Source organism: Rhinatrema bivittatum, unplaced genomic scaffold, assembly GCF_901001135.1.
Source record: "Rhinatrema bivittatum unplaced genomic scaffold, aRhiBiv1.1, whole genome shotgun sequence".
NCBI classification, from domain to species: Eukaryota; Metazoa; Chordata; class Amphibia; order Gymnophiona; family Rhinatrematidae; genus Rhinatrema; species Rhinatrema bivittatum.
Window position 1 is genome coordinate 771,699 of NW_021820313.1, and position 14,192 is coordinate 785,890.

A 14,192-nucleotide genomic window follows, 5' to 3' on the forward strand; every position below is an offset into this window, starting at 1 on the left:
AAACGACTCCAATCCGGAGTCCCGAGAGAAACCGGTTACCGATCCGTGGGCATCTCGGGGGGCCGATACGGAGTTAGGGAGCTGCGAAGAAGCCGATTCCGGTCCCGGAGCAGAGGGGACGACAACAAGGTTGGGAACCGGATCTTGAGCGCGGGAAAAAAAAATCCCACAAAAACAAAAGCGGCCGATCCGGATTCGGGTGGGGAGAAGCAGACTCTGTGCCGGGCGTCCGAGCTCGGGGAAGAAGCGGACTCCGATCCGGAGCAGGTGTGCACGGCCTCCACCTCCGTCCCCCCTCCATCCCGGGAGCAAAGCGCAGGAAGGATTCGGCGTCCTCTCCGGAGGGAGAGCCCCCCCCCCCCATATCACATCCTGCGAGGGGAAAGCAGAGGACGCCACCTCCGGATCCTCTCTCCAGAGGGGAGGCGGCAGCAGCAGCCGGAGCCGCATTGGGGGCTCCGATTCGAGGAGGGGGGCAGAGGGCACCGACTTTCCAATCGGTTTCTCATCTTAATCCGGAGCAAGAAACTGGAGGGGGGAGGAGATCGGAGATGGAACAGGATCGACACCCTTAACTCCCCCCATTCCTCTCTGCTTTATCTTTTTCACAAACTGCGGGGAAGAGCTGTTTATTTGGATTAATCCCCCCCCCCCCCACCCCACCGGCGGGGAGACTTCATGCTGCTGAAGGCCGCCTGGAGCTGGACTCTGCCGCAGTGCCTGCGCCGCCTCCCCGGGCACTGGTGGTGGTGGAGAAAGAGGTGGGGGCGGCCGCCGGAGGATGAGGAGGAGGAGGAGAGAGCCCCGCAGAAAGAGGAGGGCGAGGTGGCCCGGGAGAGGAGAGCCCCCGCGGATACCGCCGAGGGGGAGGAGGGCGAGGTGGCCCGGGAGAGGAGAGCCCCCGCGGATACCGCCGAAGAGGGGGCCCCCGAGCCCGCCGAGGACCTGCAGATCTGCCTGAACCTGAGCCGTCACCTCTTCGACCTGTGCGTGGCGGGCCTGCTGGGCCTGGCCTCGCCCCTCTTCCGCCTGGGCCTGGACGTGGCCGGCCTGCGGGGCCCGCTCCGCCTCTGGCTGCACGGCCTGGCCGCCTTCCTGGTGACGGCAGGGGGCCTGCACCTGCTGCTGCACCTCCTGCACGCCCACCTGCTGCCCTTCGCCTGCCTCTACGGCCTCCTGCAGGCGCTGGTGCTGGCCGTCAGCGTGCGGGGCCGGCGGCGGGGGCCCCCGGCCGAGGAAGAGGAGGAGGAGGAGGAATACGCGCTGGCCCCGGAGACTCCGCCTGCGGAGGAGGAGGAGGAGGGGGGGCCGCGGTGACGCCCGGCCCGCCGGAACCGGGAGACTGCAAACCACTCTGAACTGTATGACCCGGTACCGTCTCCGCTGGTGGAGACCCGGTCCGGCCCTGGCCGGGCTTACACTTTCTGTTTTCTGCTGGGGAGGGGGGAGAGATCTTGGCACATGCTGGGGAGAGGTGGGGTGGGGGGTTGATGTAACTTTTGTTGGGTCCTGTATCGGGGAGGGGGGAGGAGGATCCGGTCAGTTCCCCTGCCCGTTTGCAATAACCCAGTTTCTGGGGTCACTCTGCCAAAACAAATCTTCCAGAATGGGAAAGGTTAAGGGAGGAGGGGTTGAGCCCCTTCAACCACGGTGCATCCTGGGACCCCCTACCAACTACAAATTCCAGAAAGCCACGGTGGGGGAGGGAGCAAGACCAGACTCGGATTCTGGCCCTGGGGGGGGCGCAGAGGGCAAATGCAGACCAGCATTGTGACCTGGAGGGGGCTGGGCAAATCCAGACCCAGATTCCAGCCGGGCAGTGTCCACTTGATTTCCCCCCTCCTCCTGTCCTCGGGCATTCTGGGATACATCAGTCATTCCTTTGCCCAGAGGTTGTAGCCCTGCTCCGAGACCACAAATCCCAGCATGCCACAGGGCAGGTGACCTCGGATACCCCTAATGAATATTGTATCAGGTTTGCATACAATGGAGCAAGTGTGCATGCCACTTTTACCTGGTGCATATTCATTAGGGCTATCCCAAAAAATGGCGGCCCTCAGGAGACTGGGAGCAAATGCCACTGTCAGTGCGAGGGGTTTCTGTACGGTTCACGTGGTCTTTCCTTTCCAATTAAAAAAAAAATAATAATTCTCCCGGAAAACCAGACCTGGTTGAAAGTGTGCACTGTGTTGGGTTGGCTGCCCTGCCCGGTCCTGGTTTTCGTCCCATTGCATCTCTGGAATTGTAGTTCCCGCCTTTCCTATGTTAAAATTGGGACTCTGGCATCCAGGGGCGTGCCGTGGAAGGGAGCAAAAAAACAGGGGCAGCTTGGCTTGTAATTGTTAATCTGAGCCGGACCAGTGGATGTGAACCTTGTTGCCTCTTCCCCCCCCCCCCCCCCCCCAGACTGAGAATGACCTTAGGAGGGGGACTCCAAAGCTATGTCCTTGCAGCCTGCTTTTTTTTTCTCTCGCCACGTGGCACCGGGACGCTGGACTTTGCGCAGAGATCCCTAGGGAGAGGAAGCGCTGTCACCAGTTGCCTTGGAGATGCCCGGGGGGGTCACCGTTAACCACACCAGAGCTTCTGAAACGCCCCGCCTCCTGCATTCCTGAGCCCCCTTGGGGTAAAGCCGGTGTGAGAGCAGTGCTGGTTCTGTTTTATCGCCTTCTGCCCGACACACATCGGCCTTTGTGTGGAGTCTCTGCTGCTTTTTTTTCAGGAAAACAAAAACCCTTCAGACTGACCCAGCCTGTCCCTGGTGACCTAGGGGAGACCTCACTGAGCTATTTTTTTTTTGTCAGTGGACTGGGTGCCAACTGGCTCCATTGATGCTGGTCAGGCAGATCCAGTCCTGGTTTCACCTCACTGCATGCAGGAACATGGGGCTGTTACTCCCGGGTCGACTGGTAGACATGGTCGGCGGCTCTAGCGCAATGGGATGCAATGTCGCATTCACGGCTAGAAGCTGCCTCCGGGATAGGGGCCGGCTCAGGCTAACCACTATAGTATCTAAAGTCAAATGTTTAACTGTTTGCAGAGCCGCTGAGTGACCTGTCTTTGTGGGGCAGTGTCAGAAGTCTCCCAGAAGCTGGGAATACGCTCTGCCTCCGTTTGGGGAGGGGGATTCAAGCAGATTTCATTGGTGTCATTTCTGTGAACTGTTCTAGATGTGCCTTGGATTCAGTTTTCTGTTGACGACCGTAAATCAAGTAAATGTCACCTGGCAACTCCCTGAAGCTATTCTCGCCTGAAACCTTGCCTCTTCTTCAGAGGGATTTGGTTTATTCTTCCTCTCGGTTCTCCGGGGCAGGGAGGCCCTCCTCGACAGAGGAGCGGGCAGGGATGTGGGAGGCGCTCCCCAGAGCTTAGATCTTGGAGAGCCTTCCCGCCCGAGGCCTTCTGGCGCTCAGTCGGTGATGAATATTCACGAGCCCACAGTTGCATGCGTGCAGTCCGGGATGTCGGCGTGTTTCGGTTATTCAGAAAATCCGTTTCTGGGAAGGAGCTGGAGGGGGGGAGGTCTCAAAAACCAGATTTGGAAACACGTCTGCTTGGGCGAGGGAGACTGGCATTACCGCAGCCAGGGTGTAAGTGCTTCTTTGGGTGCTGATGTGCTTAACGAGGAATTAACAAGTGGGATTTTAATTTTTAAAGGTATCCACCCCCCCCCCCCCCACATAATCACAGCAAGGGGGGAATCTCTTTCTTTAAACAGGAACAGAGGTTTGTGCTTATAAACATCCCCGAAGTAACGCAGGGCCCCTATCCCCAACTCCTTCCGCTAGCTTTAGAGATCTTACTGGGGGTTTGCTGCTGTCTCTCTAAGATCTTATTCCAAGGTTTCTTTTCTCCTGATCCGCACACACCCACTCTCTCACTCTCTGTCTCTCTCTCTCTGGTAGTTAGACTGGCAAAGTATGCGCAGGGCAGAAGCGGGTGCATTCTGTGGGGTGGCCACCAGGCGGTGCCCTTGCTCCACAGCAGAAGGGAACTGATGTGGGAAGGTGCCAGACTCCCTGCAGTTTAAACAGGAGGCCCCTGTGCTCCTCCCGTTTTGACGTGCTTGCATCCTGACCCGCTGCCCTGATTCCATAAGACAGACTCTCTACTTAGTTTCTAAGAAATACCCAAGCCGCCTGGAAGACAACGCAAGACCGTTTTTATTAAACGGCGGCTCCTGTAAAGACACAGAGCTGAAGAAACTTGACACCTTTCACCCTTGCCCTGCCCCCTCTCTTAGGTGGTGGTGGTGGGGGGGGGGATCTTCTCACTGAGCCTCTGGGTCCCCCACATCGCTCGCCTCCTGTGCTTGCCCTGGGACTGCTGTTGGAGAAAGGTCTTCTGCTGCAGCGAGAGAGAGAGAGAGACAGCGAGATGGCGGCTGTTAGGGCTGGTTAGGAAGGGCTGGGGGACAAAAAGAGTTTTACTTGGGACAGTGAGGGGAGTGTGGCGTGGGGGTCGAGGTCAAGTCACAGGGAACGGGATAGCAGAGCCCACGTACCACTGGGAAAGGGTCAGAAGAGAATGCAAGGAGAAAAATGAGTGAAGGTGAGATTTTGAGGCCTGCAGACAGGGAGTCACCCACCTGGCTTCCACTGGAACTCACAATATTCTGCAAAAGAGAGGGAGAAACACAGACTAGCATTACCAGACATCAGCAAGGGTGGTGTGGTGGTACAAGGCTTTATCGTCCATTGCCGGTGGAAGGTTATACGTGAAACCCTGAGGAGCAGGCAGGGACACTTCTGATAAGAGAGAGGATGCCTGAAGGGAGGGGATTGGATCACAGAAAGGTGAAGTGTTCAGGGTGGGACGGGAATCCAGGTCTGCAGGTGTCTCAGTTCGGTGCTCGGCACTTGGTTGTCACAAAGTGACGGTTGGGTGTCGGGAGTGGGATCGGGAGCCTGAGTGGCAGGTGGGATGCTGATCAGATCTGGTTGCTTGCTGGGCTCTTAACTGTGCCTTACTGAGGTAGATACCACGAGAGTCTGGGGCAGGTGCTTCCAGGACTGATCTCGCTTACCCTGGGTCTGAGGGAGCAGCAGGATCTCCTTCAGTCCGGAGCAACTGGCTTTCTTCTTGAAGTCCTTCATGCACTGGTCAGGCAGCTGTGGGGTTCGAGCTGGGTGAGAAGAAAACGGCCGTGTAAGAGGAGACCCAGCTGCAGGAACATGCAAAGGTCTGTGTACACTGTGGTGAAAGCAGGAGATTATGCAAGTGCGCAGGTGCATGATAAGAGGTTACACATACGAGGGATAGAGAAGATAACACACGCGCCCGGATATCAGATCTTACACACATACACATCCTGGAGAATATCAGGAGATTACACTTACAGTAGAGCAAGAGTCTCTTCACCTTAGGGTCTGACTCTTGCAGGATGATACAGTCGGCGCAGGCACAGGAGAACAGCTCTGTCCTTCTATCTGCACGGCCTAGAAAGGGGGGAGGGAGCTATGTGTGAGGCGCAGGGACTGTAACTCACAAGCCCTCCCAGCTCCAGCCTCCTAATGGTGCCTCAGCTTCTGCCTTTCCAGTGCCTGGTGATCCCTGTCCTTCCTGTGGCTGACAGAACATAAGACGTGCTATACTGGGTCAGACCGAGGGTCCACCAAGCCCAGCATCCCGTCTCCCAACAGCGGCCAATCCAAGTCGCAGGTACCCAAAAGGTTAAATAGATCCCATGCTACGAATGCAGGCAAACGAGCAGTGGCTGTTCCCTACTGACTTAATGGCAGTTTATGGACTTCTCCAGGAACTTATCCAAACCTGTTTTAAACCCAGCTTTGCTAGCTGCCTGAACCACGTCCTCTGGCAACGAATTCTGAATTGCAGAAGCTCTGCATCCGCGCAGGAGACTCGCGAGATGAGCTTACTAGATACCGGGGACCCTCTGCACCCGCGTCTTTTTAGGAAGCACAAGGGTAATGCGGAGCACACACCTTCGGTATCCAAGTCTGTGCTGCCTTCGGTGAGCAGGTAAATCCATTTGCGGGGGATACAGGAGCCGTTGGAGCTGTGCAACGGAGAGAGATGGACAGAGAGAGAGAGAGGCAGAGAGATTTAATCACTGCGGCAGGGCTCTTTAACCCTCCCTCTACCAGCGCTACAGCGATGGCTCTCCGTTTCCAGTCCTGGCAGCGAGCACAGGACGGAGGCCCTGGTTTCGCCCTGCACCAAACACAGCAGGAGGGGCACCTCGAGGTTTATCACCACGGTCATTTCAACATCGGTTCCCTATTGCTGAAGTGCGGGGGGGGGGGGGGGGGTGAGATACTCACGTTCTGATCCGCGCCGTCAGGAGCAGCCGGCCCGGCTCCGATTCGTTCCGGATGCTGAAGCGCGTGTTATCCATGGTGGCAAAGGCCTCCAGGGACGGGTCCCCTGCCCCTGCGGCCGCGGCGGCAATGAAGTGCCATGTCCCGAAGTACTGGGAAGGGAACTGCGAGACGATTAGACTTGAGGAGCTAGGGGAAAGCCGGATGGGAAGGGTCTCTCTTCCTTGGAGAACCACAGCGGGTCTCCCTTAATGCTACACAGACACCGATTCCAACCTGAGCAAAGGGCAGATCTCCTTGAACACCACAAGCACATGTTCCTGTTTTTCTAGCCTCTTAGTTTATCTCTGCTTTTATGTGGGTGACTTATTGACATATTTCAAAGCCACTCGAGGTGAGACTGCCACCTCTTGGGGTCCTCCTAGGCTTTCTTTCAGGCATGCTTCCTGATATTCTATTTATTTTCCTCTCCAAACTTGTAAGAACTGATATTAGTTGATAAATAAAAGGGGAGAAAAATGTCCTCCCACCCAGATGTCAATGCTGTCTCTACCACCACCTCTCACTATGTGACTGCTTAGGGCTGAGTGTGCAGAGCTGCAGATCCAGGTTCTGATCCCACCACTGGCACCAGCTGCCCCCTGTGGGCCAGCCTAGTGTTGGGGACACCGAGCTGCGCTACCTGTAGGCCTGGATTTCAAATGCACCACTGTTGCCTGAGAGAGAGGAAGCTAGGAGGACCTCTCCCAAACTCACCTACCTCCTGTCTGTTGAGTCCACTGGCTGACAGCTTTTCTGAATTCTCACACACAGTAACTATATCCACAAAGGCACTGTAGAGGTACAGAAGAAAAGACAAGACCTGCTGAAGCATACTGTGTGTGCTCGCCTTACTGTGGACCCCCTGGGGCTCTGCCTGACCGCAGTATGGGGTGATCTCTCTTGGGGTTGCAGCTCTTCTCTCCTGGTGCCCTCTCCCTCCCTCCCTCTGTAATGATTAACCTGGATTGCATCTGTTTTGTGTTTCATTCTACCAAGATAGCACACATCCTCTCTCCTCTTTCAGGTGCTTAACCCTGTGATTGCCTGAGCCTTCTCTGTAGTCATCCCTCTGCTGGAGACATCATGAAAAGTACCCCTTCTATACCAATAAAAGCCAGTACTTATCAGATGAATTACTGGGAGCTAAATCTTTCTGTTGATTCGGTGGGGTGAGATAAATCCTTTTGTCCCCGAAGCTGTTTAATTGTCTCAGAGACAATTTCTTGCTGTGGTTTATAGAGGTTTAATTCCATGATGGTCTGGCAGTGAATCCTTTTATCGGTGGGGGTGATACGGCATTTGGTAATGTAATAGACATGGACTGTTTGACCCATCCAGTATGCTCGCCTAGGAATATGCTACGGTCCTGCTGCTGCACGTTGCTTCCCTCCACATCGTAGGAGCTTGACGCAGCTGTACCACTGCTCCAAGCATCTTGGCTCTGTCCTTTTCTCCTTGTTGATCGATACTGAGTCAGCCCAATGATCCATTGAACCCGGCACCCTACGTCTTACGTTGGCCAGTCAGGATCTCAAGGAAGGAGCCAGCAGAGCCCTTTGATGATACTTTAATTTTTTTTTGTTTTATGCCCGCAAAATGACTGCTTATGCCGAGGTACGCACTTTAATGAAGTGGGGAGACAATCTCAAAAAAGATATAGTTGCACTGGAGGAGGTACAGAGAAGGGTGACCAAAAAGATAAAGGGGATAGAACAGCACCCCAATGGCGAATGGCTGAAGAGGTTAGGGCTGTTCAGCTTGGAGAAGAGACGGCTGAGGGAGTGATATGATAGAAGTCTATAAAATAATGAGAGTAGAACAAGTAGATGTGAATCGGTTATTTACTCTTTCGGATAATAGGACTAGGGGGCACTCCATGAAGTTAGCAAGTAGCACACTTAAGACTAATCTGAGAAAATTCTTTTTCACTCAACGCACAATAAAGCTCTGGAATTTGTTGCAAGAGGAGGTGGTTAGTGCAGTTAGTGTAGCTGGGTTCAAAAAAAGTTTGGAAAAGTTCTTGGAGGAGAAGTCCATTAACAGCTATTAATCAAGTTGACTTAGGGAATAGTCACTGCTATTTCCTAGAGTGTAGCAGATGGACTCAGGACCAATGGGTATAGTGTACTCCTGATAGCAGTTGGAGACGGATCAGATTTCAATCTGATGTCAGCCCTAGTACATATACCCCTGCAAGAAGTGCAGCTCTTCAGTATTTTCCATCTCCATAGCAGTTAGGGACTACCAGCAAGCTCTCACAGCCTTAGAAAAAATCCAATGGAGAAAAACCCAAATCCAGAAGAAAACTTACCTCTACAGACAAGCCCCGCTCTCCTGCGGTGATACCCTCGGATCCCTCCCCCAGTTGAGAATTCCCAAGGTGATTTCCGTGGTCCCTCGGAGGTAAGCCTCGGTCCGGCGGCCAATCCTTGGCGGGGATCTAGCCCCTGACTTCGGGCGTGGCTGAGAGGCAGCGGGTGCATCCTCGAGCGAGGCGGTGAAGGTATTTGCCCTCTCCCCCCGCAGCCGGAGACTGCCCGGAATGAAACCGGGAAGCGCCGAAGACAAGGTAAGGTAGAAATCTTCTTCTAAGACTCTGAGGTTCAAGGGGTCGCACAGGTCGCTAGCCGGGACCAGTGCTGCCGGGTTGATCCGCCCTAGTAGGGCTAGGTCCCGGTTAGATGCAAGGGTCCTCCCACGTGGAGACCCTCCGAGGGGGTCGCCATATTGCCTGCGTGGTCGCCGTCGCCATTTTGGCCCTATTCGCCGCTCTGTCCGCCGCCTTGACCCGGGTGCACAAGGCTAGCTAGGGCACAAAATACGTGTGCATAAGATACGCGCACATCTCGCGCTTACTGGGCCGGGCGCATAACTGAGGCTTAGGCGCACACCTGCGCGCACAACTTCAACGCGCCGAAGCACATAGATATTTACGTGCCTATATCCATGGCACCACCGGAAACGGAGATCAAGGCCTCTGCCCAGCATGCCACATCAGAGCAGCACAAAATGAAGAGGCCAAAGCCTTGTGAATCCAGTGCGAGGAGGCCCTGGGAGATCCAGCCCAGGGCCAGTCCCATCCAGGGCCGAGTACTAGCTCCTCAATGAGTACCCCGGACCTAGCAAATTCCAGCGGGACACCCCCTCAAATGGGGACCCCCAGGGACTCAGCGCCCCCTAGCTTGGACCCAGAATCCATCTCATTGGTGGAATTCTTCAAAGGCCTACACATCTTCATTCACGTGCAGACGGAGCTTCCGGCAAAACAGCCACAGCCTCCACCAGAAGACCCTTATGACTCAGGCCCAGACAAATGTTTCCACCGCCCAGAAGTCCCACCTACGGGGACACTGATAACTCTGAAGAGGAATCAGAGCCCCTAGAAGAGGGGGAACTCCCCCCGGGGAAAGAGCCTCATTGGCCCATGAGACGCTTCTTCACCAAGGACGAGCTCCCAGACCTGGTCACGCACAGCCTGAAGGAGCTTGCTATCCTGGGCACAAGCGCTTCAGGGGAACCTAAGACGAATCCCCTGCTAGAGGGACTCCGCCAGACCTCTCGCCATTTCCCTCTGTTATAAGCCGTCCAGCAGCTAATTGACCTGGAATGGAGTGCTCCATTCAATGGGGACGGGCTATGGCAGCCATGTACCCTCTGGACCCAGTGGCCAAAGACCTTCTGACATGCCCAAAAATGGATGCCATGGTATGCGCGGTCTCGAAGCACACTGCTATCCCAGTGGAGGGAGGTGCAGCGCTCAAAGATGCTCATGACCGACGTCTGGAATCCATCCTTAAACAAACCTTTGATTGTTTAAGGATGAAAATACTGCCGCACCGTGGTGACACGTGCCTGCCTATCACAGACCAGGAGCAACACCCCTGGGGAAGCCATAGAACCAGCAGTATCATTCCTTGCGTATGCTGCTTCCGATCTGGTGTGCACAGTGGCTAGTGTGTCATCAGCTGTGGCAGCCAGGAGGCAACTCTGGCTCCGAAGCTGGATGGCCGACGCATCTTCCAAAACGCGACTCACAAGGATGCCCTTCAAGGGATCCCTCCTGTTCGGCAGCGAACTAGAGAAACTGGCTAACAAATGGGGCGAGTCCCCACTGCCGCGGCTACCGGAGGACAGGAATAAGAAACACCAACGACCCTTCCCCCCAATCTTCCAGGGGCATAAGTTCGCAGCACTTCAGTCCATACAGAAACTTCACGTGCCTCGTCCTACAGGCAGGAACCTGTCCTTTCGGAACAAGCACAACAAAAGGGGAACCAGCTCGGGCCCCGGCCCCAACCGCACCCCACAATGAGATTCTGCTGACCCGTCCAAAGGAAGAAGCCATAGGGGGCAGACTTGCCCTATTCTACCAAAGATGGGTTGAGATAACTTCGGACAAGTGGGTCCCAACCATCATTTGAGGGATACTTCCTGGACTTCCTCAGAACCCCTCAGGACAAGTTCTTGGAATCCCCGAGCAGTGGAGGCTACTCTGACCAGATTACTGGCCCTAGAGGCCATAACCCAGTACCTACACAACAAATAAATTCTGGACACTATTCCATTTATTTTATCGTCCCCAAGAAAGAGGGAACGTTCAGGCCCATCCTGGACCTCAAGTCTGTCAACTGCCACCTGAGGATCCCCCGTTTCCGCATGTAAACCCTACGCTCTGCAATAAGGGCGATACAACCGGGAGAGTTCCTCACATCCCTAGACCTGTCGGAAGCCTACCTACACATTCCAATCCATCAAGAACATCAGCGCTTCCTTCACTTCAAAATCCTGGACCGTCACTACCAGTTCCGGGCATTACCCTTCGGGCTAGCCACAGCACCCCAGACGTTCACCAAGATAATAGTGGTGGTGGCGGCAATACTGAGGAAGGAAGGAATCCTCATACACCCTTACCTAGACGATTGATTGATCAGGGCGAAATCCCCAGAGGAAAGTCGCCAGGCAACCAGCAGAGTCAAGACCCTACTGGAGAGCCTCGGATGGGTGGTCAACACAAACAAGAGCTGTCTGCAACCCTCACAGACCCTCGAATACTTAGGAGTCTGATTCGACACCAAGGAAGACAAGATCATCCTGACACCGGCGAGGAGATTAAAACTGATGAACCAGTTGTGAACCCTGCTGAGCAAACATCACCCCACAGCATGGGATTACCTACAAATCCTCGGTCTTATGGCATCCACACTGAAAGTAGTACTATGGGCATGAGCTCATATGAGGCCCCTACAGCGCTCACTCCTATCGCAATGGAGCCCACTGTCTCAGAACTACACCGTACGTCTACCGCTCCCGGACAAAGTTCAAACCCAACTACGGTGGTGGCTACAAGACAGCCACCTGAGCCAAGGAAAGAGACTATCCTCACCGACCTGGATCCTGCTCACCACAGACGCCAGCCTACAAGGATGGGGAGCACACTGCGAAGAGCTAACTGCCCAAGGGCAGTGGAACATCAATCGCCTAGAAGCCAGGGCAGTCAGACTAGCCTGCCTACGGTTCGGTCACAGACTCCGAGACAAAGCGGTGAGGGTAATGTCGGACAATGCCACAACAGTGGCCTACATCAACCGTCAGAGAGGAACCAGAAGCCAACAGGTGTCCCTGGAAATAGACCCCCCTAACGTCGTGGGTGGAAGGGAATCTCCAGGAAATCTCGGCCGTCCACATAGCCGGGAAAGACATCATCACGGCAGATTACCTCAGCAGAGAAAGTCCAGACCCAGGAGAAAGGAAGCTGTTGACCACAGCGTTCCAATTGATAGTGAATCGTTGGGGAACACCAACCATGTACCTTCTGGCAAACCGGTCCAACACCCAAGTACCCAGTTACTTCAGCCGCAGACGGGAACCTCAGTCCCAAGGCATCGATACCCTGGTTCAGACATGGCCACAGGAGACTCTGCTATATGCCTTCCCACCGTGGCCCCTACTAGGCGCGATCATTCGCAAGATAAAAGTCTACACAGGGGACAGGTTCTTCTTGTAGCCCCGGACTGGCCAAGAAGACCATGGTACGCAGACATGCGGAGATTACTTACAGGAAACCCCCTGCCACTACCTCCACACAGAGACCTGCTCCAACAAGGACCGATCCTCCACGAGGACCCAGCTTGATTCTTTTTTACGGTCTGGCCATTGAGAGGGCTCGCCTGAGAAAGAGTGGATACTCAGGGGCTGTAATAGACACCCTACTCCGAGCACGCAAATTCTCCACATCTCTAACGTACATAAGGGTGTGGAGAATATTCGAAGCCTGGTGCGAGGACCACAACATCATACCTCACTCAGTCAAATTTCCTGCGGTCTTGGAATTCCTACGGAACGGCCTATAGAAGGGTCTATTCCTCAACTCCATCAAAGTACAGGTGGCCGCATTGTCATGCTACGGCGCCAAGAACGAGGGCGGCAGCATAGCCTCTCACCCGGATGTCTTCCGCTTCCTGAAAGGAGTTAAGCACATCCGACCACCCCTAAAGTGGCCGGTACCTCTTTGGAATCTCAACCTGGTCCTGGATTTCTTAGCAGGAGCCTCGTTCAGAACTCTCCGCGGCCTGTCTCTCCGACTATTAACATTGAAGACAGCCTTCCTGCTGGCAGTCTGTTCAGCCCGTCGTATATCCGAGCTGCAAGCACTGTCCTGTCGTGAGCCGTTCCTCAGGCTCACCCCTGGAACCATGCAGTTGCGCACGGTTCCCTCGTTCCTCCCCAAAGTGGTTTCTCACTTCCACCTTAACCAAACCATCTCGCTACTATTGCCAGAGGAACATAAGAATTCGGAAGAGGCCAAAAGTCTATGCCACCTCAACATCAGCAGACTCCTGGCCAGATATCTGGAGATGTCGGAATCCAGACGAAAGACAGACCACCTGTTTGTCCTTCACAGCGAGAAGAAGCAAGGGGAAGCGGCCTCATGAGCAACCATAGCCCGCTGGATCAAGGAAGTCAAGGCAGCCTACGTAGAAGCAGGCAAGCCGCTGCCTCTACAAATCAAGGCCCATTCTCCTAGGGCCCAGGCAGTGTCCTGGGCAGAAACCGAGATGCTGTCACCCGCCGAGATCTGCAGGGCGGCGACATGGTCCTTCATCCACACCTTTTCCAGGTTTTACCGCCTGGATGTTCAGGCTCGGGAGGACACAGCATTCGCAAGGGCAGTACTAAGTGGGTCACGGGCAGCCTCCCATCCGGTTCAGGAGTAGCTTTTATACATCCCATTGGTCCTGAGTCCATCTGCTACACGCTAGGAAATGGAGAAATTACTTACCTGATAATTTTGTTTTTCTTAGCGTAGACAGATGGACTCAGCATCCCACCACGGCTGCCGTTACTTATGAAAGCCTCGGGGGACAGCTCTGAGAGCAAGGGAATCAAGGGTAAGCCATGCTTTCCTTCATCTAGGGCACCCATCCTACCGGGTGTCGACGTTTCCTTGTTGAGGGCACTGGTGGTCTCTAGCTATAGCCAATTCAACTGATCCAAGTTAATCAAATTAACCAAGTTATGAAGTTATGCAAGTTAATCAAATTAATGAGAATCGGACGATCAGAAGAAGCCCTTTATTTCAATGCCCGACTCTGGCCGAGTTTCGCTCATAGAGCTGCCTCAGGGGCAACTAGAATTGAACAAATAAATATAAAACCTTAAAACAACACAATTAATTCAAAACAATAAAGACATAAAATACATGTATAGATGTACGTACTTAAATCATAAAATAAAATACATGTATAGGTGTTCAGATAAAAATTAAAATAACAATTAAATAATTAAAAATATAAAATACATGTATTAATGTGTAAATACAAACAAAACGTGCTTGATACATGTATAGCTATATAAACTCATGGAATTCAA

The 14,192-nt window shown here is 54.0% G+C and overlaps 2 protein-coding genes across 4 annotated transcripts; one reads left to right on the plus strand and one right to left on the minus strand.

The window, feature by feature from the left end:
• The first annotated feature begins 643 nt into the window (after positions 1-643).
• On the plus strand, positions 644-3,243 carry CUNH6orf47 (chromosome unknown C6orf47 homolog). Its single transcript, XM_029585936.1, has one exon. The coding sequence runs from the start codon at positions 679-681 to the stop codon at positions 1,315-1,317; it is 639 nt and encodes a 212-aa protein (XP_029441796.1). The 5' UTR covers positions 644-678; the 3' UTR covers positions 1,318-3,243.
• Positions 3,244-4,140: 897 nt separating this feature from the next.
• On the minus strand, positions 4,141-7,241 carry APOM (apolipoprotein M). Of its 3 annotated transcripts, none has more exons than XM_029585934.1 (7): positions 7,042-7,241; positions 6,285-6,445; positions 5,946-6,019; positions 5,340-5,438; positions 5,027-5,125; positions 4,589-4,615; positions 4,141-4,344 (listed from the first exon to the last, which is right to left on the minus strand). In XM_029585934.1, the coding sequence occupies exons 1-7, from the start codon at positions 7,153-7,155 to the stop codon at positions 4,271-4,273; spliced, it is 648 nt and encodes a 215-aa protein (XP_029441794.1). In that variant the 5' UTR covers positions 7,156-7,241; the 3' UTR covers positions 4,141-4,270. The 3 variants fall into 3 exon arrangements, with proteins under 3 accessions (XP_029441794.1, XP_029441795.1, XP_029441792.1); XM_029585935.1 differs by having other exon boundaries at positions 4,141-4,347; positions 6,285-6,433; positions 7,042-7,240; XM_029585932.1 differs by having other exon boundaries at positions 4,141-4,347; positions 7,042-7,239.
• Positions 7,242-14,192: the final 6,951 nt, after the last annotated feature.

Coding starts and splice junctions, on each gene's coding strand:
- CUNH6orf47 (XM_029585936.1), top strand. CDS start 679: ATGCTGCTGAAGGCCGCCTGGAGCTGGACTCTGCCGCAGTGCCTGCGC.
- APOM (XM_029585932.1), bottom strand. CDS start 7,155: ATGCTTCAGCAGGTCTTGTCTTTTCTTCTGTACCTCTACAGTGCCTTT. Junction 5,439..5,945: donor CACAGACTTGGATACCGAAG/GTGTGTGCTCCG, acceptor CCCCCTTTCTAG/GCCGTGCAGATAGAAGGACA. Junction 5,126..5,339: donor GAAGAGACTCTTGCTCTACT/GTAAGTGTAATC, acceptor CTTCTCACCCAG/CTCGAACCCCACAGCTGCCT.